Source organism: Lycium barbarum, chromosome 7 (assembly GCF_019175385.1).
Source record: "Lycium barbarum isolate Lr01 chromosome 7, ASM1917538v2, whole genome shotgun sequence".
NCBI lineage: Eukaryota > Viridiplantae > Streptophyta > Magnoliopsida > Solanales > Solanaceae > Lycium > Lycium barbarum.
This window is the reverse complement of record NC_083343.1, coordinates 117377617-117404030: the sequence shown is the minus strand read 5'-3', so window position 1 is coordinate 117404030 and position 26414 is coordinate 117377617. Positions and strand designations below refer to the sequence as shown.

Below are 26414 nucleotides of genomic sequence, written 5' to 3'. Positions count from 1 at the left end.
AAAACTGATAAATTAAAATCAAAATCAAACAAATAGGATTTACAAGAATAGAAAACTATAACCATGATATAGGATTACTAGGTATTATATACATACCATAAGAATAATTAAGGAAACACATAAAGGACATACATTAATCCTAAAGACACATCCTAGTTGCCTTCCTTAACATATTTGATTTTCTCAACTGAAGTAGAAAATTAGGGATACAAATGCAAAAGAGGGCTTGTTATAATTAGTTTTTTTTTTTTGCTTTAAACTTAATGGGCCTGAACTATTTTAATTTTTTTGGGTAATGTATTACATTTCGGTGTGTGTTCGGTTTTATCAAACTTCGGTTTGACTATTTTGGTTTTGGTCTTTTGAAGGTGGACACCAAACACCGAACCAAACTAGTTCGGTTCGGTTCGGTTTGTTGAAGTTTCGGTTCGGTTTTTCGATTTTCGATATTTATACCCAGCCTTACTTCAAGGTATGTATATGATTCTTATCTTCATTAATTATTTGATTATCAAGAGTTTTAGCCGTTTTAATGAAAGGGAATATGGTTATGAAGGTTGTAAGTTGAATAAGGGTTAAGGTGAGACTAAGGGCTGTTTTGAGAGAGGATTTGAAGTAGAATTGATTATATTTTGATATGTAAGAATCGATATTGTTATTGTTGATATTGTCGTTGATGTTTGAGTTAAATTGGGAGTTGAAGGATTATTAAGTTTACAAAGGAGATGTTGCCCAAATTGCGTAAAGTTGTAAACCAGATTAAGGTTGGTATATGAGTACGTTCTAGGCTAATAATTGGTACTTGATCTTGTGTGTAGATTTCCCAAGCTCTGGATAATAGCATAGCTAGCTTGAAAAGTGAACAAGGTATGTTAAGGCTGTCCTTTTTATTATTTTGGCATGATCCTTATTGTCTGAACGAACAAAGTAAGGGAGCGAGTTCCAAAGACTCTACTCTTAGATGGTACAAGATTCATCATATCCTTGATTTCCTAAGTTTTATGTCTATGCCTTTTCAGAGATCTTATGTTGACCAGAGTAGTCTAAAGTATACTTTCCATGAGTCCTTCATGCATTTATACATATGTACAAGTATTTTCTTACACCGTTCCTATATGGCCGGGCAGCACCACTACGGTGGGCGGTTTATGGATGATGATGTATGATTACACCGTGCCTATATGGCCGGGCAGCACCACTACGGTGGGTAGCTTATGGATGATGATGTATGATTACACCGTGCCTATATGGCTGGGCAGCACCACTACGGTGGGCGGCTTATGGATGATGATGTATGATTACACCGTGCCTACATGGCCGGGCAGCACCACTAGTGGACGGTTTATGGTATCCTCCCGGACGCGGGATTATATGAGATATGGATAGATCTGTATGTTTTACACTATCAGTTATATTATGACCCATGCATATCATACGCCCTTAGAGGTAGTTCCAGTGATACAAAGTTATGTAGATCTTATCAAATGTTAGCTATAGATGCATTCAGATATTGAGAATAGCTTTCATGTTTCAGATGTCTCTCACGACTTCTATGTACTTGTTATCCTTGTGCCTTGCATACTCGGTACATTATTCGTACTGACTCCTATATTGTTCAGGGGGCTGCGTTCATGCCCGCAGGTACAGATAGATAGACAGACGGTCCAGCTCAGTAGAATCTCCATTTAGCCATAGTCAGCGTACTCCACTTGGTTCAGAGTTGCAATTCATTTTGGTATGCCATTTTGAGATGTATATATATATGGGTATGGTGGGGCCCTGTCCCGTCCTTTGTAGACAGTTGTGTACAGTTAGTTGTGATGTAGCCTTCTCGGCTCCTATTCTTTTGTGTACAGCATATATAGCAGCCTAGTTGGCTTACACCTTTATTTTAGTATTTCTGTATACAGTTGGATATGAGTTAGATATGGGCCACCCCGTTGTCATGTGATAGTTAAGCAAGTGTAGGGGTGTCTGGTCATTAGGGGTCAGGCACTCGTCATGACTCATCGGCTTGGGTCGTGACATAAAATAAAGTTATTGCAGTCCAAAAGCAAATATTCTAGCATGGCTCCGCCCCTATCTCTCTCCCATCATATGTTGCGAATTATGGAGAGTAAGGTGTAGCAGTAAGTATGAGGCTGTTGCTCCCAAACGCATACGCAAGCATACGCGGTCGTACAAGTAATATAGGATTTAAAGTCCAAATATCGTACCCACAAGGACTTATAATTAACTATTTACTAAATTAAACCATCCTAATTATCTATACAAGAAGCAAAATCCAAAGTTATAGTTATAAACTAACTAAAAATAAAAGATAGAAAATAATGAACTTCAACCAAGAAAGAGCGGATTTTTATCGGAGAAGAGAAAGATCTAAGGCTATGACCACTAACAATCTAGTTGAGTCATCTAATCGTTCTACCTATTTTATTTCCTGAGTTACTAACCGACGGGTTTATGTTAACGTTATGATATTCTTTTGAACTACTCACAAGCCTGTAGAGGTTACTCTTTACATTTATATTTCTATGATCACCAGAAATAACAAGAACGCATTTATATTTTCGTAACCAACGAAGTAGGGATAAAGGGTATATTTCTATCCTCAGTAGCGAAACGATTAATCGAACAAACTCTATTTATTCTTATTACATACGTGAATTCACTTTTTCAAGTTCAATTCACGCACCACAGATAGTGCTCAACTATTTCGTCAAATAATCTAACAATTAAGATCAAGAATAAATAATCAACTCAAAGATGGAAATCAATAGATAGCAACCTCGTCAAACTACAACTTTCATGTTTTGCCACAACGCTAGAACTAAAAAGTTTAACTCCACATGGACATGGAGGAAAAACAACAAATCATCCAAATAAAAAATATAAAAACAAGTATTACAGAGAAGAGAAGGTAAAATCCTGCAACTTTGGCTTCCAAGGTGGCTTTAAGCTCTCTCTAAGTCCAAAGTTCTCTAAAAACTCTGTCTTATGAATTATTTATAAGTGTAAGAAAAAGCCCAAATAAAATAACTGAATCTAAAATAAAATGAGAAATATTTCGGGCTCTGTAGGCGTCCTGTGACACGGTCAGGGAATTGAGATTCTGCAACATAAAATTAGCGCGATGCTCACTGCCCTGCCTAATGATTTCACGCCAATTATGGTGCCATATAGACAAAACTTGGATTCAATTCTTTATTGGATGCCACGTAACATAAATTATATGTGCACCTCGTTCACCTGCTTGCCTTCAATTCACTTTGGTGTTTTCAAACATTTCTCCAATTGTCTTCAACCTTGGTGGCAGCCTTTTATTTTATTTATAATCCTTTTTGCTTCTTTTTCAATTTCAACGATTTTCTTCTCAATTTGCTCCAAACCTCTTAAACTTTATAATTTTTTATTCCTACACAATAAAAATATAATATTAGCACAAATTACTATAATTAATACTCAAACAACGATTAAAAGTATTAAAATATGAGACACAATAGCTAAATATATGCATTTTTGGCCGACCATCAGAGGCTGAAAAGCCATCCACATTTAGAACAAAATCAAATATTATGTACAATATTTTGCAGATTACAAAGAAACAATTTGGCAAGGCGAGGATTAATTGGCGTGATAGTTGGAACGGTCTATGCCAAATGTTTGAAGCTAATTAAATGTTTGAAGCTGATTTTCAACAAAGGACAGCTATCATGGTTCAAACCACCCACAATGACTCTGAATATTAATAGTGATGGAAGCTGCAGATAAGAAAACTGTGGAGGAGGAGGTTTGACCAGAGACACGCAAGTAAAATTTATTTTTGCCTACTCTATCAACTTAGGACAAGGCACAAGCAACAATATTGCAGCTTTTTGGTCAGAATTGGTGTGGCAGAAATGGTTTCTCTATGGTTTGGAGTGAAAAAAACTCTCTCCTTATAACTAAATGTATAAAGAGAGAGTGTAAACCTCCCTGGAGACCTACAACTCTGGTTCAAGACATACAAAAGGTGATTGAAGACGATGGGTACAATATCAATCGCTGCTTTAGAGAAGCTAACAGGCCTGCAGATAAGTTGGTATCTCTAGTCCATGGTAACGAAGGAATTCAAGTCTTCAACTCATTCTCTTCCCTCCCAAGACAAGTCAGAGAACTAATTAACATGGATAGATCGGACTTTCCTTCATTCAGAGTCAAACCTACTAGACCCTCTGTCACGCCCCGAACCATGGCCTGGACGTAACACGTCACTCGGCGCCTTGCTGCTTGTGACCGAGCGAACCACATGGCTTGTTGAATCAACATGGGACATGAACTGATGCGGAATATAATTTAAACATGCATGACTTGTGAAAACATGGAGTTCAATAATCATAAGTCTGAAAATATTATTATATCATGAATGTTGAAATATAATAATGTAGCCAATGAGTCTAACTCAGCTGAACATCGGACATGCCATAACTGACTAGTCTATGAAACCTCTAACATGAGTCTGACTGCTAAACTGTTTACCAGGACAAGGCCCCCGGCATACCTTAACTGCATAATTGACATGAAAATAAAGAAAAGATAACACCCCGAATGGAACGGGGCTCACCAAAAGGAGCTGATACATCGTCCTGTAAATCAATACCTGCATTGTGGAATACAGGTCCCCGAGCAATAAAAGGGGACATCTGTACATTTGAATTGTACTGGTATGTAAAGCAACTGAATAAAATGAAGATGACACATAAAACAATAAGAACTGAAACTGAAACTGTAAGCCGAACATGAACATGAGCACCATCTGACATTAATATATATATATATATATATATAACATGAGTAAAACATTTTAAGTGGGAGAGCCTTAGTATAACAGACATGTGACAGCCACGTGAGCACGTGGCGTCTGATCTCTGCCCGATCAGCTAAGCCATCTTGCACCTTGCCAGGGTACAAAACATGAACATGACATGAATGGATCCAATAACCCGCAATGGGTAAGCATGAATTAATCATCCTAACTAGGCGAAGCGATCCTTATCCTATGCTGGCATACGTAGTTTCTGGTAATAAACCTTCTCAGTAATCTGTGCAACTCTTAAAATACGAACATGGATATAATTGGCTTAGAAGCCCATGAAGTACATAAACATGATTCGTGAGGGTAATAAAACATGATTATAGATATATGGTATAACTTCTATGAAAACATGAATTTCATGCAATTAAGCATAATAATTCATAACTTGCATTTGAGAACCCATGGAATACAAGACATGGGTATTCATGGATTTCAGACGGAATCTCAATAACCAAAATGGGATACCGAGAACACAATAACAAATTTATAATACAAACATGGTATAGCATGATACTTGTAACTTAGGGTCATCATGAATTAGAATAGAAACCCTAGGTTTATTGACCTTTATATTTTCATGGATTAAACGTGCGTGGGGAAGAATAATGATGTTCCCACACGCAGATAGAAACTTTACATACCTTAATTGCTCCAAAACTTGTAGAAAAGGTGTGAACTTGAGAAAAAATCCAAAAGCTTTAATCTTGAATCCTTGTGATGGGTTTTCTTGAAAACCCTAGGTTAGAAATAATGAATTCTACTTAGAGTTCGTGTATATACATTAGAATTCACTTGGAATACTTGGAATAGTCTTATCTTGGTGTATTGGATCGATGGGAGGAAAGAACCTTCGTGCTAGGGCTTGAGAGTATGAAAAAAAAAAGGATTAAAACTGAAGTCCCATATTTATACTTTTTGCTACATCGGGAAAAGTACGGGCACTATGTATGGCCGATACATTCACCCGTACATGAATGTACGGCTGTACAATGTGGCCGTACTTCGAGTGGCAATTTACAGAATCTCCAATTTTTCTCAAGTGAGATACGTGATACATGTACATCCCGTACAAAATTGTACGTTGGAAAGTACTGCCCATACAATTTGACTGTACCCGGAATGTCAAATTTCAGTGACCTCTAATCTTCTCTGATGAGGTACATCCTCAAAGTACGCCCCGTACAAATGGCGTAAAACGTCAATTTACTGATATGAGGCAAAAATTCCAAATCCAACACTTGCCGTCTCTAACTTATGACTAAGTCTTAGTTAGAAGGTATGAAGTGTTACACCTTTTAACATTGTATATGACCCTCCTTGATCCAAATAACTCATGGAGTCAAGTTAGGATAGGCTTAGCTAGCTTAGACTATTTTTTGGGTGCTAACTGTGGCAAAACAAACTAACTTTGTCTCTACTCAATGATCATGTAAAAAGTTTGGGATGTCATACTCAAAGCTGTAATTTTTGCTCATCAATGATGAAAGAAGGCAGTTTAATTATTTTTTTTATTAAAAAAAAACTTATCATATTATACTAAAAGTGGAAAGCTCCAACCTTAAAAGTTGGATTATCATTTTACCCCTGCCGTAAATCAAAAGTTAATTAAATTTCTAATTAAGTAGTAATATTTTAATGCAGAAAAACAAAATCTAATTAAATATTTGAGCCAAAAATGACCTTCCAATAAATGGTCACTTTTAATTGGGTGAATGTGGACAATCATTTCATCCGTTTGGCTGGTGATTTGTAACTTTAATTATGTTAGTGATTCAACCTTCATCATTTGTAACTCATCTTCCGTTGTTACAAAATATGTTTCTATCAGTTTTAAGTTTAAATTCCTTCATTAATATTCAACTTTAGTTGTTTGTTGTTTCATCTTCAGCGGTTACAATGTTTTTGCTTTGCTATCTTTTGACATTCTTCATGATACCCTATAAAGGTGTACAACAGAGTATGTAATCATTTTATCACATTATCTTTTTTTTTTTTTTTCTATCAGAAATTTCCTTTACTTAAAAAGATTCATTAGTTTTTCTGCTTGTCTTACTTGAATCAGCAGTATCGACAACAAATCACAGGTAGATTCATTTTTTTGCTATGATTGAACTCTTTAATTAGGACATGTTTCTACTTCTTGGCGTCGGTAGACCATTAAAGAGAAGCTTGATGAGCACAAGTAGCAGAATTTAATGCAATCGTAATATTTTGTTTCCATTTACAAAGATGGGCAGTACTAGATTGTTTGTGTGCTTAAAATGTGACTGCATTTTCTTCTACAATCTGCTCCAGGGAATTGTGTTTTAATCGTATAGATGACATGCTTCAAGTTAATTTTGCACAAGACCTCGTGCTTTAAGTTCTTTTTGTCGGAGATCCTCCATGGAGTTCTTTTATAATTTGATTATGTACTTAATATTCCTTTCACATTATGGTAAGAATTAAATGCAGAAAATATATTTAGATAAGTTAAAAATTACTTTGCATCCGTGAATTAATTTGACAACCAGCAATATATAGAGAATGTAACTTTATGATACTCAATTTTTTTATTTTTAAACGGAAAACCCTGACTTTGTGGGAAGATTTAGCTGAAAGTGACGAGAAAATGTTAGAGCCTTGAAAGTGTCAAATCAGTGGTAGCCTTTTGTGATGTTAAAAACTCTATTTACTTTGACACCCAATTTTGTCCCGTCTTCATCAAAATATTTACTTATGCTTCTGATATTTTGGCGATTTTAAAATAATTATTTATATTTGTACTATAATTTATCAGCCTCTTATTAATATCGACGTTTTTCATTCGCTAGCTGTTATCATTTTTGTTACTGCTACCATTATTATTATTATTATTATTATTATTATTATTGTTATTATTGTCATTGTTATTATTGCCGGTATTAGGATAATCCGCACTTTCATCATTTTAGCGTTTTTACCGCCTTATGCACACGGATCGCATTTTATTTTGCGCAGCTAAATAACAACATTTATTTACCGTTGACTTTCAAAATATCATTGCACAACTATTACGACGTCGTATCATTTTGATGTCATCTGAATACTAATAAATACATACTTTTATATTAGGGGATATTTTAGCACACTTAGTATATGATTAATTAAAATGAGTCTTTTATTTAAATTTAGAAGCCAAATTATTTCTTTCACTCAGCCCATATTTTAATTCATCTGACCCAAATCAAAGCCCAACCAACAAACATTTTTTCGGACTAGCCCATTATCACTTAAAATAATTACCAGCCTATTTGTTTTAATACCCAGCCCAAGAAAAAACAACCCAGCCCAATACCCGGCCTAAACACTACCCGACCCGACCCAATTCATTTCTTAACAAAGTGAAACCCTAGGGGTTTCATCTTTGTCATCACCGCCCCCATCTCCCCTGTTCTCTCTCTTCTCTCCCTCTCTTCCACGCTACTCCTCTGTCTCCACTTCCCTCTGTCCCCCACGCCTTTGTCTCTTCCCTCCTTCTGTTCCCCACGCCTCTGCCGCCTCCACGTGAAGATCTGTTGAGATTCCAACGGATCCATTTTTTTACTCATTTTGGAAACTTGGATAATTCAAAATCCCGCCCAATTTTCAGATTTTGAAACCCAAGCAAACCCTAGAAATCCCCCTATAAATAGGAGCTTCAGAATCCACTGAAAGGGGTTTTTTTTTTAGGAGTCACGAAATTCCCCAAGAATTAAAGTTGGAGAGCCGCCTGAAAATTCCCAAAATTGAGAGTTCAAAAAAATCGCAAAGATTCTCCTCTAAAAAGAAGTTCTTTTCGGCCACTAAAATTCCTCAAAAATATCTTAATTTTTTAGTTGCAACAGTCTGAGTATCGGGTCAAGAATATTAATCAATTTTTCTATTTTTCGATTGCCTTGTTGCTGCTGTGAATCCGAGCATCGCAAGCTCGGATTCGAGAGTGTTCGAGTGTGAATCGGAGACCCCGCACCCATTTCGCTGCACCCGCTAAAGGTCAGCAATCGTCCCTTTTATTTATTTATTTATCCGTGAATTGAGCATTTTCTGTTTTGAGTCATGTGTCTTATATGCTTTACATGTTTATAGTGAGGTAGTGTGATATCGTTGATAGATATTGTTTCAGTTCTGATGCGTCTTATATGCTTTACATGTTTGCTAGTGAGGTAGTGTGATATCGTGGATAGATATTGTTTCAGTTGTGTTTAGACCAATTTGGTTTAGTTTTGTTTAGTTTAAGTTTAGTATGTTTTACTCTTTAGCAGATAATTTGGCCCTCATTGTGTCGTTTGAATAATGTTAGCATGTTATTAGCAGCTTTTTTTTTAGGTTGTGTGTGTGGCCATTTCCTTCTCTGTTTTAGGCTAGTTTGTATGCTCAAATGTGTTTTGTAGTTATTTACATGGGTATGATGGTAATTGTTATATGCATTTGAAAGCACATTGAGCAAGATCAGGGATCAGTTAAGTTCGGTGAAGGCAGATATTGATGTACGTTCATTTGAATATCTGATAATTGGGATTAGGCGAATATTTTCTAATATACTCTCAGAGTATTATTGGTAGTATTGATTCTGTTCGGCCAAATGATTAAGTGCTAAGTATTTTAAGTCATTCATAAGCTATTTACATCATCTTGAGGGTCAAGCATATGCTGCCTTATGGCTTAAAAAACTGAGAATCTCAATGTACCAGCATGTTGCTTGTCTTGCATTTGCCTGCTGATTTTGAAAAAAAAAATGAAGTTGCCCATGTGTGTTTGCCTAAGCTACTTGACATTCGTCTAGTTTTGGTACTAGAGTCAACTTAAGATGCTGAATGCCTTTATATAAAAAAATGATAATGTATGTCGTTGTAGATCCTTATTATGCCTCTGTTCGTCAACACTAGCATGTGCGCATAGCTGACTTAAGTCTCTCTATTTTCTTTGATAAATAATGTGGCTATGAGGTTGAATATTTTGTTGGAAGTCCCTAAAGGAGTGAAGAATGTGGTAATGGCTTGAACCTGTCTCGAATGTCTTTGCCTCTGGATAATTCACTTACATATGTCTGAAACTGTCCATTTAGGAGTATGTATTTATTTTTTTAGTTTTGCATCTGCTCATCTAGTCATGTCTATTCTGCAAATTGTGAATTAGGTGTAGATTGGAAATAATCTCGGTCTTAATATGCTGCTACTAAGTCTCTCCAGAAGCATATCAAGTGTTATCAATGTCCCTTAGTTTAGTGTACCTGTTTTAGTTCTCCATATGATGGATTACCTTGTATGATTACCTCTGATTCAAAATTAAGTCTGCATGTTAATGGAGTGTGTTTGGTTCGCTGATTATCTACTTGAACCATGTCAAAATATCTGGGAAATCCTTCTGATCATACCCATAACTGTTCATTATGTTTGCTTTGGCATATCTGTTTTGATATGTCCTTAGGGTAGTCTCTATTGTGCCCTTGGTTCTAATTTCCTCCCTAATAGTTAGAACTGCTCTGTTAGGCTGAGATTCATGCTTTGAGAATTTATGTGATCCAGATATGTGATAGTTTATATGTTACTGCATTAGTTAGTTTATACATGGTTAACTTGGGGTAGATGTTCAGTTAAATAGATAATAAGCTTAGCAAAGGTTAACATAAGGTTTTGTTCTTGACTTGAATCTGATGTGTTATAAAAGAGATTGCTGAGAATTTGCTTCCTTTCTTGAACCTATACTAGCATCATGTTAGGGGGCTGCCATGTGCTTATTTAGTTTGAAGTATATGAATTAAGTTTGCCCTTGTTAGCTTTGTTTTAAGTTTCCAACTGTCTGAATATCATTCACCTTGCATATTACCTTTTGAGGTCTAGTATGTTCACTGTCTGGAATGAATAAACCACATGTCCCCTTTTGTTTGGTCTGTGCATTAGCCAAGTGAAACAATGATCATACCTCACACCCTGTTTTAAAATTGATCTGAACCATGTTCATCTTGTCACTGGTTGACCAACATATTAGCATGAGTATCCATAAACCTGTAATATGATGATCTATATTCCCAAACCAATATTGCAGGCTAGTGGTCACATATTGTTTCCTGTTATGGATGAATTTTGTTAAAAAGAATTCTTAAAACTAATAGAGACTAGATGGTCATGTCCTGCTCTCTAATTTTTAGTGGTCATGTACTGCTTTCTGCCTATGTCTAAAGGGTGCCTTGCTCATATATTGCAAAGTATGTATTATATATATTTCAGCGTTGTTTGTTGATCCCGTGCTAATCCTTATCTTTCTTTTATGCATGACCATCGCATACGAGTCCGAGGGACTCGTCCTTCTTCCACATTCGGTGTTGGGCTAAAAGCCCAACAAAATCTCCTCCGTGTCCAGCCCATCCGCAGCAGTTTATAAAATTTCTGCTGGGCCGAGGCCCAACAACAGCAAAACAGACCGAAGCAACTTTAAATGGGGCTGAGCCCATTTATTTACATTTCTTGGGCTTCTATTTTTATTTTATTTTTGTATTTATTGCATTTAACTTGTGTTGTTTTGACTAACACTTTATTTTACTTGTCTCTTAGCTTAGATGAGTTATAGGAGAATTTAGTGGGGTTTAGTTTTTTAGTAATGGGTGGTTAAGGAAAACTAATAATTAGTTCCATAAGTTTCATTTTCTTCTTTTATATTAAAGTTATTTATAGTATTTATAATATTTACTTTTAGAATAATTGATTTTCAATAGCGTAAATTCATATTTTTGAGTTAAAGGAATCATATTTTATTATCTTGGGAATTTTAAAACGCCACTAACACGCAAATAGGAACTAAAGAATATTTTGTAGACATCTTTTAAGGTTTATCCAAATTATGCATATTTTAGCCAAATGTGGTTAATAAAACATAATCTTGTTTATACTTCTAAAACGCAAAGTCAATTAATACATCATCGTTTAGTTTGTTTCAAATATTTGTTAAAACACTGTACGAACTCGCGTTTTCTCCTACTTATATGCAAATTATCATATTTCGAAATCTTATTTTGAATAGCATTATTCTACTTCCATTTAAAGCATTAGCAGCATTTATAACTTTATTTCAGATAGCACTTTAAAATCTCCTTTTATGCAAATTATTAGTTTCGTTTTAAACAGCATTATTATTTGAAGTCTTTTAGAAGTCTTATTATAAATAGCATTTAAAATCTTCTTTTATGCAAAAAGATATTATACTTTCTATAAGTCTTATTTTAAGATAACATTACTATTCTCATTCAAAGTTTTAACAGCATTTATAAGTCTCATTTTTAAAAGTATCTCCTTTATGCAAATTACTATATCTTTCTTACAAGTTAGTTCAAATAGCATTATTATATTTTCTTTGAAACCTTAGTAATAGGTACAAGCTATTTTCTTAAAATTTAAACACTATATTTAACCTTAATTAATTAGTCTAAGTCTGGCCGGATAACCGTAGTTAACGGATTCTAAAGGATGCCTAACCCCTTCCCTTTAGGATAATATAGAACCCTTACCTAGAATCATACTGATTAAGCAGACTATTAATGAAGGTTTAGTTAGCTTTACCTTAGTTAATAATTAGGTGCCCTAATTCACCTTAAAATCAATTAGGTGGCGACTCCTTAAAATATATCAATATAGGAATCTCCAATATGTTGTACTCTAATTTAACCCGTTTAAAATCGGGTATAACAACACCCAACACATCCTTTCGAAGCCCTTGAGGTAGAATTGGACTCCAAGATGGTGGTACAAATGATAGATGGTTCCTTAAAACCTCCTTGGAGGTTATTGGACATTATAGAAAACACTAAGGCAAAGATGGCTCACAGAAACATCTCGATAAAGCATTGCTTTAGAGAAGGGAATGAGGTGGCGGATGCACTAGCAAAATATGCAACCCAAATTCAAGTCCCTAGATTTTGTTTGAATGAAGGTGACCTGCCAACAGAGGCTAGAGGACCGCTCAAAATGAATAAACTTGATTTCCCCTCCTTTAGGAGAAGAGTTAAAAAGAAATCAGGCTGGTGCTTTGAACCACCTTGAGGTGATTTAGATGTTATGCATTAACTTCCTTAAGTTTCAATGCATTAGTATATTGAATAGTATATATATGTAATTGTTAGATTATGTAAATATTTAGTCAAATATATTTTGTAATCTTCTATTTTAGGATAGCATATGTTTGAATTAAATTAGTTAAATTAGTTCCTAATTTGTAGCCTACAATCATGTTGTAAATGCTGTATATTAACCTATTGAAGGAATGAGAATAATCACGACAAATATTCTCTTACATGGTATCAGACTAGGTCTCTCCAAAACTAGCAACCTAGCCGCCGCCCACCCCCTTTCGTTTTTCTCCTCTTCGGCCCTTCCTCCTTCTCTTCTCCATGGCTGACGCGTCCAAGTTGCATCCTGTGACTACAGTCACCAATATCAAATCATGCATTCCTATTGTTCTTGACTATGAAGGAAGCCAATACAATAACTGGGCTACCCTCTTCAAGCTCCATTGCCGAGCAAACTTGGTGATCGACCACATCTTACCTCCTGCCTCCCCCACCGTGCCACCCCCGGCAACCGCTGTCGAGAAACTTGCTACAAAGGCTCTATGGGAACGGCTAGATGACATCGTTCGGCAATGGATATATGGTACGATATCGAATGATCTTCTCAACACGATCATTCATCAAGAGGACACCGCAGTCGAGGCTTGGAATCGCCTTGTTCATCTCTTTCAGGACAACAAATCGGCTAGGGCTCTTGCTCTTGATGCAAAATTCACCAACACCAAATTGGTTGATTTTCTGAATGTGAAAGCATACTGCACCAGGCTAAAGGTTCTTGCAGACAATCTCGCCAACGTCGGCCACAAAGTTTCCGACGAACGACTTGTGCTTCGTCTTCTGCGTGGGTTATCGGAAGAATATAAAACTTTTCGAACAACGGTGCAGCACCGTACTCCTCTCCCATCGTTTGACGTTGTCCGTTCGATGCTCGAACTTGAGGAAGACAACCATGGCGAGGACACCATTCACGACTCCGGGTCAAATGCTGCTCTCGTTTCCCACAATATTAATCCTCATAATTTCTCTGGTAATGGGCAGCCCAACAATTCTGAAAATACCTTCAATAATCGAGGAAGTTCTCACAATAGTGGAAAGAAGAACAACCGCGGTTGCAGCAGCGGCAACCGCAACAGCAACCGCGGTGGCGCGTGTAATGGGCAGAGCAGCGGCGGGGGCAGCCGAAACAACGCCCAGGCCAACCAGCCCGCCGCATAGCAGCACCAAGGGGCCACTGCCCCGTCTTGGTTTTTCCCACCGTGGGCTGCTTGGGGGCCACAGCCGTGGGCCACCCCACCGTGCCCTTACCCCACCGCAAGGTGGCTACAGCCACGTCCAGCCCCGTCATAGTAGGGCGTTCTCGGTGCTCGTCTTCCACAGTCGCTCTATTCGGCAGCCCCGTCATCACATGGTGGGTATGCGCCCACGGATATTGATCAAGCTATGCACACCATGTCTTTGAATCCGCCCGATGACAACAATTGGTACATGGACACTGGAGGCACATCTCACATGACCAACTCCCAAGGTACTCTCTCGTCTTACTATCAATTGAGCAAAAACAATGGCATTGTTGTTGGTAATGGTAACATGATTCTGATTCGTGGTTATGGTCATACATCCCTTCAAGTAAATCCCTACCTAAACCTGAAAAATGTTTTACATGGACCTAAACTCATCAAAAACCTTATTTCCGTTCGTAAATTTACTATCAATAATATGGTTTTTGTTGAATTTGATCCTTTTGGCTTTTCTGTGAAGGATTTATGGACGGGGAGAAAACTCATGAGATGTGAGAGTTCGGGTGATCTTTATCCATTCTTCAAAAATTATCGAGCCATCTCGTCTTCTGCACCATCTGCTTTTACCGTCATTTTTCCTTATATTTGGCACTCCCGTTTAGGTCATCCCGGGGATGTAATTCTTAGTACTTTACGTAGTAGTAATTTGATTGAATGTAATAAGGCTCGAAACAATGTTTGTCATTCTTGCCCTTTGGGGAAATTAATTAAAATGTCTTTTTATGACTCTCTTTCAACTACTACTATGCCCTTTGACATTGTTCACAGTGATTTATGGACTTCACCTGTTCTTAGCTCTTTTGGTCACAGATATTATGTTTTATTTCTTGACAATTATACTAATTTTATTTGGACTTTTCCCATCAAAACAAATTCCCAAGTTTATGATTGTTTCTTGTCTTTCCGGATTTTCATTCGCACTCAGTTTGAAAAAGAAATCAAAACTTTTCAATGTGACAACGGGTGTGAATTTGATAATGGTCCTTTTCATAAATTTTGTGAACAAAACGGGATGCTTTTCCGATTTTCTTGTCCGCACACTTCACCCTAAAATGGTAAGGAGGAACGGAAAATTAAATCCATAAATAACATTGTTCGTACACTCCTTGTCCATGCATCTATGCCCCCGCCTATTGGCATCACGCCTTGGCCATGGCAACGTACCTACACAATATTCTCCCCTCTAAAATCTTAGCATATAAGACACCCACTCAGATTCTTTATCAAAAGAATCCATCCTACTCTCATCTCCGAGTTTTTGGCTGTCTATGCTTTCCTCTCTTTCCTTCCACACAAATTCATAAGCTCCAGTCTAGGTTCACTCCGTGTGCTTTCCTAGGATATCCTTCCAATCATCGGGGGTACAAATGCTATGATTTATCGAGCCGAAAAATAATCATAGACCGGCATGTGTGGTTTGATGAAAGTTTCTTTCCATTTTCACAAATAAAAGATCCATCTCCTACCTCATATGAGTTTTTGGGTGATGATAATTCCCCATTGAGAATACATTTGTTGCATGACCAGGCCACTGCTCCGCAAATGCGGCCCCCTCACCCTATTGCAACCCAACACCCAAGCCCACCCATCTCTTCTCCTTCCTCGTCGCCTGTCCATCAAGGCACTCCCACCACCCCAGCTGCCCGCCAGCTCCTTCCCGCTCCTGGCGCGGCCCAACCAGCAGTTCCGCCACTGCCAGCCCCTCCTTCTCCCTCGCTGTCCCAGCACGGCAGCAGCCCCATCCCTGCCAGCCCCCCACCCATTCCTCGTATGACTACACGTAGTCGACATGGTATATTTAAGCCGAACTTGAAATACCATAATCAAGCCGTAAGTGCCACCAACAATTCCATCTCCCCTATTCCCCGGAATCCAGTTGGTGCGTTTAATGACCCGAATTGGAAAAATGCTATGCAAGATGAATATAATGCTCTTATTGATAGTAAGACTTGGGAGTTGGTCCCTCGTCCTCCCAATGCTAATATTATTCGGTCTTTATGGATTTTTCGGCATAAAAAGAAATCTAATGGTTCTTTTGAGAGGCATAAAGCCCGTCTTGTAGGTGATGGCAGGTCTCAATGGGAAGGTGTTGATTATGACGAGACTTTCAGTCCGGTGGTCAAGCCGGCAACTATCCGTGTGGTTCTTACTATTACTTTATCTCACTCTTGGCCCATTCACCAACTTGATATAAAGAATGCTTTCTTACATGGCAATTTGAATGAGACCGTCTATATGTATCAGCCTTTGGGATTCCGGGATCCGGCTCGTCCTGATTATGTTTGTCTCTTGCGTAAGTCTCTTTATGGCTTGAAACAGGCACCACAGGCATGGTATCAACGTTTTGCTGAATATGTGGCAACCATTGGTTTCTCGCATAGTACATCTGACAACTTTCTCTTCATTTATTGTCGTGGAAATGATACTGCTTACATTTTGTTATATGTGGATGATATTATTCTAATTGCATCTTCAGAATCTCTCAGACTCAGTATTATGTCCAAGTTAGCTACGGAATTTGCAATGTAAGACTTGGGTCCGTTGAGCTATTTTTTGGGGATTGCCGTCTCCCGGGGCAAAAATAGCCTATTCATGTCTCAGAGTTCTTATGCAGAGGATATTTTTGACAGGGCAGGCATGTCACAATGTAAGCCTTGCCCCACTCCAGTTGATACAAAAGGCAAACTCAACGCTACTTCGAGCGCCCCGTATGAAGATCCTACGAAGTATCGTCGTCTGGCAGGTGCTTTGCAATACTTGACATTACTCGGCCAGACATATCATACGCAGTCCAACAAGTTTGCTTGTTTATGCATGATCCCAAAGTCGAGCATATGGAATCATTAAAACACATTTTGCGCTACATTCGAGGTACGATTGACTTTGGTACCCATTTATACAAAACCTCTCTACAGTCACTACTATCATATACAGATGCTGACTGGGGGGGATGTCCAGACACTCGACGCTCCACATGGGGTTATTGTGTATATTTTGGGGATAACTTGATTTCTTGGTCTTCCAAGCGCCAACCTACTCTATCTAAGTCTAGTGCTGATGCTGAATACAGAGGGGTTGCTAATGTTGTCTCTGAATCTTGTTGGATTCGTAATCTGTTGCTTGAACTCAATTGTCCTATTCGTAAAGCAACTTTGGTCTATTGTGACAATGGGAGTGCCATTTATTTGTCTGGAAATCCGATACAACATCAACATACCAATCATATTGAAATGGACATTCACTTCGTTCGTGAAAAGGTTAGACGTGGAGAGGTTCGTGTTCTACATGTTCCGTCTCGTTATCAGATTGTTGACATTTTCACCAAAGGTCTTTCGCGCGTACTATTTGATGATTTTCGGGACAGTCTAACAATTCGTAAACCTACCGCTTCGACTGCGGGGGTGTGTTAGATTATGTAAATATTTAGTCAAATATATTCTGTAATCTTCTATTTTAGGATAGCATATGTTAGAATTAAATTAGTCAAATTAGTTCCTAATTTGTAGCCTACAATTAGGGCTGTACAGGGCAAACCGATAAACCGCACCAAACCGACAAATCGAACCAAACCGGAAAAAAAACCCGACTAGTGGTTTGGTTCGATTTGTTTTGGTGTTCGAAAAAAAAAACCCGACCATTATAGGGTTGGTTTGGTTTTAACTAAAAAAAGTCAAACCGAACCCAAACCAACCCGATTATAGATATACTACTTTTAAATTATGCTATACATAAAAATATTTATTAAAATGTAATTTATAAATATTTTCTTAAAATTTTTCATAATTTTTGTTTTCTTTCTTACATTTAGATTTGGACTTAAGAAGCCCATCTAAATAATATACAAAAAAAGCTCATAAGGAAATGAACACACCAGAAGTCCAAAACGCAATGCAAATGTATCTAAAAAGCCCCAATTCGGCTACACAACCCTTCTCCCTAAATCAGATATTCAGATCCCTCTTTTGCTTTCCTCTCAAATCCCTTTCTCATTTCACAAACTTCATCGTTCTCCTTTTCTCATTTCAGATCCCTCTTTTGCTTTCCTCTCAAATCAGCAACCCTACTAAAAGACTCAACTTTACACTGTAAGCCTTTTGTTTTTCCTAATTAGCTTTAACGTTTTACAAATTTATTTTTATTGCTATCAATTTTTTGATTTATTACAAATTACAACTTTTTTATTATATACAGAAATTGTCTCTGGCGATGGAAGCTACAACTTCTGGAACTAAATCGCTAGTGATTGACAACAACCCTCTGATTGTGCCAACAGAATCTCAACAACAACAAGGTAAGAACATTCCGCATCGACGCACTCCTCCTAAAAAGCAAAAAAGAACAACTCCTAAAAAACCTTCTAAATCTGGGAATAGTGGTAGAGAGACTTCCGAGATTTGGGATCACTTCTCCAAATTTAAAGCTAAAGGAGGTAAAATTTGGGCGAAATACAATTACTGTCCAAAAACGTTTGCTGCCGAAAGCAAGAATGGGACTAGTACATTATGGTCACATCTAACTGTTAAATGTAACAAATATCCCTTTAGAATCGTTGATAAGAGACAAACAACATTAAAACATATTAAAGAAGGGTGGACATAAGATCTTTCGGGTTCTAATGAAAGGGTAGTGTATAATGCGGATGAAATTAGGAGGGCCATTGCGGAATTTGTAATTATTGATGAGCAGCCATTTAGAGTTGTAGAGGGAGAAGGCTTTAGGAAATTGATGGTTAAAGCCTTACCAAATTGTGAACTACCTTCTCGTGTTACTGTTGCAAGGCATTGCTTGAGGATTTATCAAGAAGAGAAAGATAAGCTTAAAAATCTTATCAAGGACCAACGTGTTTGCCTTACTAGTGACACGTGGACATCACTCCAAAATTTGAGTTATATGGTTGTCACCACACATTGGATTGATGGCCGATGGAATTTACAAAAGAAAATTCTGAACTTTTTTCCAACACCAGATCACAAAGGCGAGACTATTACTAAGGGAATTGAGGAATGCTTATTGGGTTGGGGCATTGATAACTTGTTTACAGTAACCTTAGACAATGCGACTGCCAATGATGCTGCCATTAAGCATTTGAAGGTGCTAATGGATGATTGGAATGGGGTAATACTTGGAAATGAATTTTTACATGTTAGGTGTAGTGCTCACATATTGAACTTGATTGTAAAAGAAGGGTTAGATGAACAAATTGAACCCATTTCTCGTGTAAGGAATGTGGTAAAATATGTTAGATCTTCTCCTTCAAGGTTTGCTTCTTTTAAGTCATTTGTTGAAAAAACTAAGATAGACACTCATGGTCTTATGAGTCTTGATGTTGAAACTAGATGGAACTCGACATATACAATGTTAGATACAACTATAAAATTTGAAAAAGCCTTTACAAGAATGTATCTGGATGACCATAAATACCAAAAGTATTGTCGAGAAATAAGTGCATTAAGAGGAAATCCATCAGCAAATGACTGGAAGAATGTGAGAGCTTTTGTCAAGTTTCTTGATCTTTTCTACCAGACCACTTTAAAATTTTCAGGGACTTTGTATGTTACTTCCAACTGTTTCTTCCGTGAATTTTTTACTCTTCGAAGTTCTATTAAAAAGTATTCTACATGCGAAGATTTTATTTTGGTTGATATGGTAGACAGGATGAAAAGTAAATTTGAGAAGTACTGAGGAAATTTTGAGAATATGAATATGTTATTGCTTATTGCTGTTGTGTTAGATCCCAGATATAAGATGAAGTATGTAAACTTCACTCTTTCCAAAGCATATGGTCCTTTGTTGGGAAGATTAAAGTCGGAAGACGTGGAAAGTGTTTTAACGTGTTTGTATGATTCTTATAATAACTCTGTCGTTGATGCTTCTTCTAATGACAATATTGGAGGTCATACTAGCATGAGTGAAACCGATGATTTGTTGGAATCTGAATGGGAGAAACATTTGGCAGACGAGGGAAATATTGCAAAAAAATCTGATCTTCAGATATACTTGATGGATGATGTGGTGAAGAATAAAGATTTTGATATCTTGTCTTGGTGGAAAGTTTCGTCTAGTAAATATCCAGTTGTTTCAAAAATTGCGAAAGATGTTCTTTCTATTCCTATTTCGACTGTTGCATCTAAGTCGGCATTTAGTACAGGTGGTCGAATTCTTGATTCTTACCGGAGTTCTTTATCGCCAAAAACAGTAGAAGCTCTAATTTGTACTCAACAATGGCTACGATCACCTTCTAAAGAATAAAATTTTCACGACAGTTTGGAAGAAGTCCAGAACATTGAGCAACAGTAGAAGCTCTAATTTGTACTCAACAATGGCTACGATCACCTTCTAAAGAATAAAATTTTCACGACAGTTTGGAAGAAGTCCAGAACATTGAGCAAGTTGATGAAGGTATTGTCAAATAGCATCTGATGAATATTTGCATGCATGACCCTATTTTTTTATCCTGCTCATGTCCTGATGGTACTTATGAACTGCAGCAGTCAGCAGATATGCAATTCTGCTTTGGCTTCTTTCTTCCATGCAGAAACTGAATTGCACCAATAGTCCAATACCATATAATACTTGTTTAAAAAGTGGATATTTGAGAAAATCAGCTGCAGGCCTGCAGTAGTAGCAGAAGCAAAAAATATTTGGAATCCATGCCTAAATGCATATATGGTTTCTTTTACATATTTCTCAAAGAGCTGTTGGTTTTCTTTTATGAATGGAGAAAGAAATCATGGACATATAGCATTGATTAGCCAGTTTTCTTTTACTTATTAATTTATTCTTTTTTCTTGCAGAGTATGGAGACTCACCTTTGAGCATTGATTAGCCAGTTTCGTTCACGATGCACTATCTGTGTGAGAATTGGTATGTTAATTGATTACACTATTCTTTTACAAAAGTTACAGGCTTCTTCTACAAAAAGTTTTTTTGTACAACTCATTTTCTTTGATAGTTATTAATTGGCTGGCACTTATTCTCCTATATTATAACAGTTCCTGCAAACATTGCAGTTGATAGAATTCCTGTTAGTCCCTCTTGCATAGAAAGAAACTGCTTTTGTAGCTTGTGATGTTGTCGACTATGATCATTTTGTGATCCTTCATTAGCCAAGTCATGCTCCACTAGATGCGGCATAGTCAGTTTATTTGTAGAAGTAGTGCTTGTCTCAGGCTGACTTTGCCTCATTTTTATATAGTCCCATTCTTCTGTGTCAGTTGCATTTGGTCCAGTATTCATGAATAGTGGTTGAGAACTTGAAGAATAGAAAACTATCCCGAATCTATGTGGGAGCATTGGGAAAGGGTTAATGCCATTGTTCTATCTTGGATCATGAATTTTGTAGCCAAGATACCATGTTGTTATTTGAGATAGATGATTATGTGATTGATTCTAGATGAGAGTAGATGAAGAACACATGATTAGAAGAACAGAAGAAGAAGAACTAAGAAGAAGAAGAGAAGCAGTCCAGTAGAGAAATGAAGAATGTAGGATTGGATTATTGTATTCAATGTGTTAAAATTACAATGTGTAATCCACCCCCCCCCCCCCCCCACATACACACAGACACACACACACACACACATATATATATATATATATATATATATATATATATATATATATATATATATATATATATATATATATATATATATATATATATATATATGTATAAATACAAGCTACATACTGATCCATAGTTGATAACTTCCATATAACTAACTAGGCTCCATAACTAATCTCTAGTCCAATAGAATAACTCACTCTGTGAAGTCCTAGCTGCTTCATATACACAGTGTATATTTCGTGTATATCAATAATTTGTCACCCTTGTACTCTGCAGCTGCAAACCTCTTGGATTTCTACACTTATTTCTCTGCTGTGTTGATCAGTACCCAGACCAGCAATGCCTGTAGAAAACAATATCAGTAAAACCAGGTCTGCAGCCCTTCAGCAGCACTGCACCTCTGTAGCCTCTGTAGTATATTGCACTGCTTTTTCTAGCTGGTGTAAACAACAGTACTTGCTCAATCTTCAAGCTGCAGTGATTCCTTTCAGTTGATGTATGTATCTTGCAGGCTGCAGCCTTTGTTTTTCTAGAACTACATCTGACTTCACTTTTTATTTTGCAGATGAGGAAATAGAACCAGATATGCAGATTGCTTCCAACATTATGTTGCTTGAGTTTAATTGAGAGTTGAAACAACTTCAGTTGTAATAGTCTAGATGATTTAGAGTATACTCAAACTCTAAGGTGGATTTTTGTTTTTGCTATATCTGACATTTTATGGCCATTTGACATTTTAGCTATTTGACATTTTAGTTATATTATAAAGTTAAAACTTCAAACAGTGTTCTGCCTCCATCTTATATGTTGATATTTTGTACTAGAACTCTTTTTAAGAAGCACTGCTCTGTGCTTTTCATTAGATACTATGAAAAACCCGAGAAACTCGAAAAAACCCGAAAAACCCGAGAAAAATTGATATCGAAAAACCCGACTTTTATTGGTTTGGTTTATAGATTTAATAACCCGACACAAATGGTTTGGTTTGGTTTGTAAAAAATCCGAACCAACCCGGTCCATGTACACCCCTACCTACAATCATGTTGTAAATGTTGTATATTAACCTATTGAAGGAATGAGAATAATCACGACAAATATTCTCTTACAGTAATCTTAAGTATGGAGGTAAGGTGCCATGTCCCCCTCCAATGTAACTATTTTTGGTTCAATCGACATGGTAGGGGTCTGCCAAACCCCCCATCACTACGATGGTGATGGTTTCTGGAAAAAAAAAAAAAAAACACCCAACACATTTACCTACCTAACTTAATTTTGTGGCTCAATTTTACTAGTTCAGACAACATTTAATCATTTGTCATTCAACAATTTCAGCTTGTACTTTTCCGCTTTGAATTTTTTGTTTCTCATTACAATGTAGTTGTAATATGCCTCATACCATTTGTACTACTTACATATATGGGATACACGTGTTCAGATACTAGTCTTCTTAGAAGAAGGCAACAAAAGTAGGGGAAAACCAAAATGAATCAATACTAAACTCTTCTAGCCTTAACTCCAGTTTAAAGACTGAATAGAAACTCAATAATGTTGTGCTATATGACACTAATTGAATATGGGAGTTCATTGATGGACCTTTAAATAGCAATTGAGTTCGGTGCATTAACTTCAGAATTTAATAGCCCAAAGAGGGAGGTTGCAGCTATTATTATTAAGTTTATAACTATGTTGTTACTATGTCATTTTATGCTAAGGTTGATTGATATAATATCTCTCGTCTCAAATTCTCAGTGTGGAAAAAATAGGAGTCATTGATTACTTTTCCATCTGTCTTTGAGCAATAGTCAATGTCATGAAATTTTAAATTCTACCGTTGAAATTCCATGACAAGATCCTGGCTAGAGTTTAATTTTACCTGTACAACTTGAAACTCCATAAGGTGGCTATTTTTTAATTACAGGGACTGAAAAGTGGTTATCTTTGTAGATTTTACCCCCATTAATGTGACATCCCAACTTAAGAGTTTGATGTTGCAATTTCCTAGCATACTGCTTCTTGCAAATCATGCATGATGCAGAAGTTTGGAGTAACTCACAGTCTACCAGCTTTCTTAATTCGGGCACATAATATAAAAATATAAACATATACTGAATATACAAGCCTTTTGCCTTTTCCTACGAAATTAAATGGAGGGAGCCATTTAAGACAATCTTCCACAACTTGAACAACATAACAACATCTATGTCTCTATTCCCAACAAATTGAGGCCAGTTATATGAATCCTCACTGATCATATTATTGCATTTAAGCTCGACATGAGAGACTTAGCTTTCTCTTAAACAGAGTATTAGGAGATCTTTGGTCTGGCGTTGGGTTGATGAATTTGCAATTGGGACATGCTGGTGAAGACTTGCACATCATCACTAACATATGACACTTTTTGCAAACAGCAGTGAACATTTCTCGTTGATCATCACCATCAAACGTCAACCACGACGGAGAACGAGTGAAACCTAGATCCATTTCACCACTTCTTTTGGAGTAATAACTTGATCTTGCAACAGAATCATTCTTGGTGAAGTAGTCACCCAATTGGTTGTTCTCTAATGATCCACATGGTAAATTCAGTTGAAGGTCTAAACTTATATGATCTGGAGTTGGTGGAAGATCAGGACTCAATCTAGGATCTCTTGATGTTCTCTCTTGTGTCCTTGTGTTATGGAAATATATATGTCCAGACTGTATTTGACAAGATAAACCAAAATAATGTTAGTCCTGCCAGCCAGCATAATACTTTCCCTCAATTTAGGTTCTAGGGTAATATACATTAGGTGGTGTATGCAACAGAATTCGTAAGCGATGTCAAGTGATATCATTTTTGTATACAAATGAATAAATCACTGTAATGACAAGTGAATCATTTTTGTTTCTATACGATATGTATTTACACATATCAAGTAAAAATCTTTCACAAAGCAGTGTCTCTGTATACACCAACAATGTAAAAGTCAGGTCACTTAAAAGTCTATTACAGATAACTTATACTATAGTTTAAGTTATATGCACAGTCAGTGTCAGAAAATTTATATCATCAGGTTACCTTTACTTGTTATAGCAGACAACCTGTCTTAATTTTAAGATCAGAAATCTCACATTTTAATGAATCTTGCATGTATATAAGTTAAACTCATATTGCATACCTTAATATCGAGGCAACGTTGCCACTCCAAAGGTAGTGGAGTCTCGAGCTGAAGCTCTTGTTGTGGCTTTTCAGAGATTTCTTCCCACTTTCTCTTCTTAGATAAATCTTGTGATAGACTAGTTTGAAGTGAAATCATGACTAAATGAAATTGGACAATAATAACAAAATATGTTGCTTTTTTGTTGTGTTTTTCTATTTCTTCTTTTTTCTCCCCAACTCTCTTTGTGAGAATCGAATAAAATGATGAACTTATTGTAGGTGTTTATATAGAGGTGAAAGGGACCATCTCTTGATCATGACGTGCTCTTGTTTAAATGAAGTGAATTGAATTCGATTTGTTGGGCTTTTGCAATGACTATACACCTCCAACCAGCTATTTAAAGCACATATGTTAAATGCTAACAAAAGCTTTTGAATGGAAATGAAAATTTAATGGATGAGAATAACTCCAAATTTTCAGAAACAATAATAACTCTTAACAGATCTAAACACCTCAGTGACATTAAAAATGAACCACGCTGAGTAACAAGAATGTTTTTAATAACTCACAACTGCCCACAACCAATTTTAAACAACCAACAAATTTTATGAACCATTAAATTTATTTGCTTGACTCATTAGTTCAAAATGGCAATTCATCACTCCACCTCCATTTTTATTTTTTCCTTTTTTTTTGGGGGGCGTGACACCATCGATTACCGCACAAACTACTCCTCCCTGCGTCCCAATTTAAGTGTCTTATTTCCTTTTTGACCTGTCCTAAAAAAAGCGACTCTTTCTATATTTTGTAGGTTGACAATTCAAACATCCTTCGTGACAAGTTTAATACCACAAGATTCAAAGTACATTTAGTACATTACACATATATTTAATTGGGAAAACAACGATTTTAGTCCTTGTGTTATTACATAGTTCCTGTTTTAGTCCTAGTGTTATTGAACTAAGCACATCTAACCTTTAATTAAATAAAGTGGGCTACTTTTGTCCCTTAAGCTAACAGACGTTAACTTTTCATATTTTATTTCCTTTTCTGCTCCGCTAGAAAAATAAATCTATATATAATATAAAGCTAGGCATAGACAAAGTGAAGTGGCACCTCTCTATGGCCTAGAATTGCATTTATCTTTTTTGTGGTTTTTTTGCTATTTTCTCCTAATTTTTCAATTCAAGTACTTATTCTTAAAAATATAAAAATGGCTAAATAATTAATTAATGAGGAGACGTTTTAAAATGAGATGAATTAAAGACTTTAGTCATCTAGGTTTCTTCTTAGAAAATTGTAACGGTACACTATTTATATTATGAGATAATTTTCAATAATAATCTCATTATTAGTTAATAGAATCAAACTAATCTCTCACAGTTACAAATATTATTTTTGTTTTCCATGAAACTTTCAGACGTCTCCATGCATATGGATCAAACGTATTCATTTAATTTCCCACATCAGTTACAGATATGGATTGTAATGATCC

At 36.5% G+C, this 26414-nt stretch overlaps 2 protein-coding genes across 2 annotated transcripts; one reads left to right on the top strand and one right to left on the bottom strand.

Annotated features, from left to right (window-relative positions):
- The first annotated feature begins 13235 nt into the window (after positions 1-13235).
- LOC132601815 (uncharacterized) lies at positions 13236-14129 on the top strand. The gene has a single exon (XM_060314877.1). The coding sequence runs from the start codon at positions 13236-13238 to the stop codon at positions 14127-14129; it is 894 nt and encodes a 297-aa protein (XP_060170860.1).
- A 9714-nt stretch (positions 14130-23843) lies between these two features.
- LOC132602484 (protein CURLY FLAG LEAF 1-like) lies at positions 23844-25260 on the bottom strand. Its single transcript, XM_060315325.1, has 2 exons — positions 24938-25260; positions 23844-24476 (listed from the first exon to the last, which is right to left on the bottom strand). Exons 1-2 carry the CDS (start codon positions 25073-25075, stop codon positions 24042-24044), a joined length of 573 nt encoding a protein of 190 aa, XP_060171308.1. The 5' UTR covers positions 25076-25260; the 3' UTR covers positions 23844-24041.
- Positions 25261-26414: the final 1154 nt, after the last annotated feature.

What these genes read in the sequence shown, in the direction of transcription:
- LOC132601815 (XM_060314877.1), top strand. Translation starts at nt 13,236, where the DNA reads ATGGCTGACGCGTCCAAGTTGCATCCTGTGACTACAGTCACCAATATC.
- LOC132602484 (XM_060315325.1), bottom strand. Translation starts at nt 25,075, where the DNA reads ATGATTTCACTTCAAACTAGTCTATCACAAGATTTATCTAAGAAGAGA. An exon ending in AACGTTGCCTCGATATTAAG is followed by an intron (nt 24,477 to 24,937) that starts GTATGCAATATG and finishes TGTCAAATACAG; the next exon opens with TCTGGACATATATATTTCCA.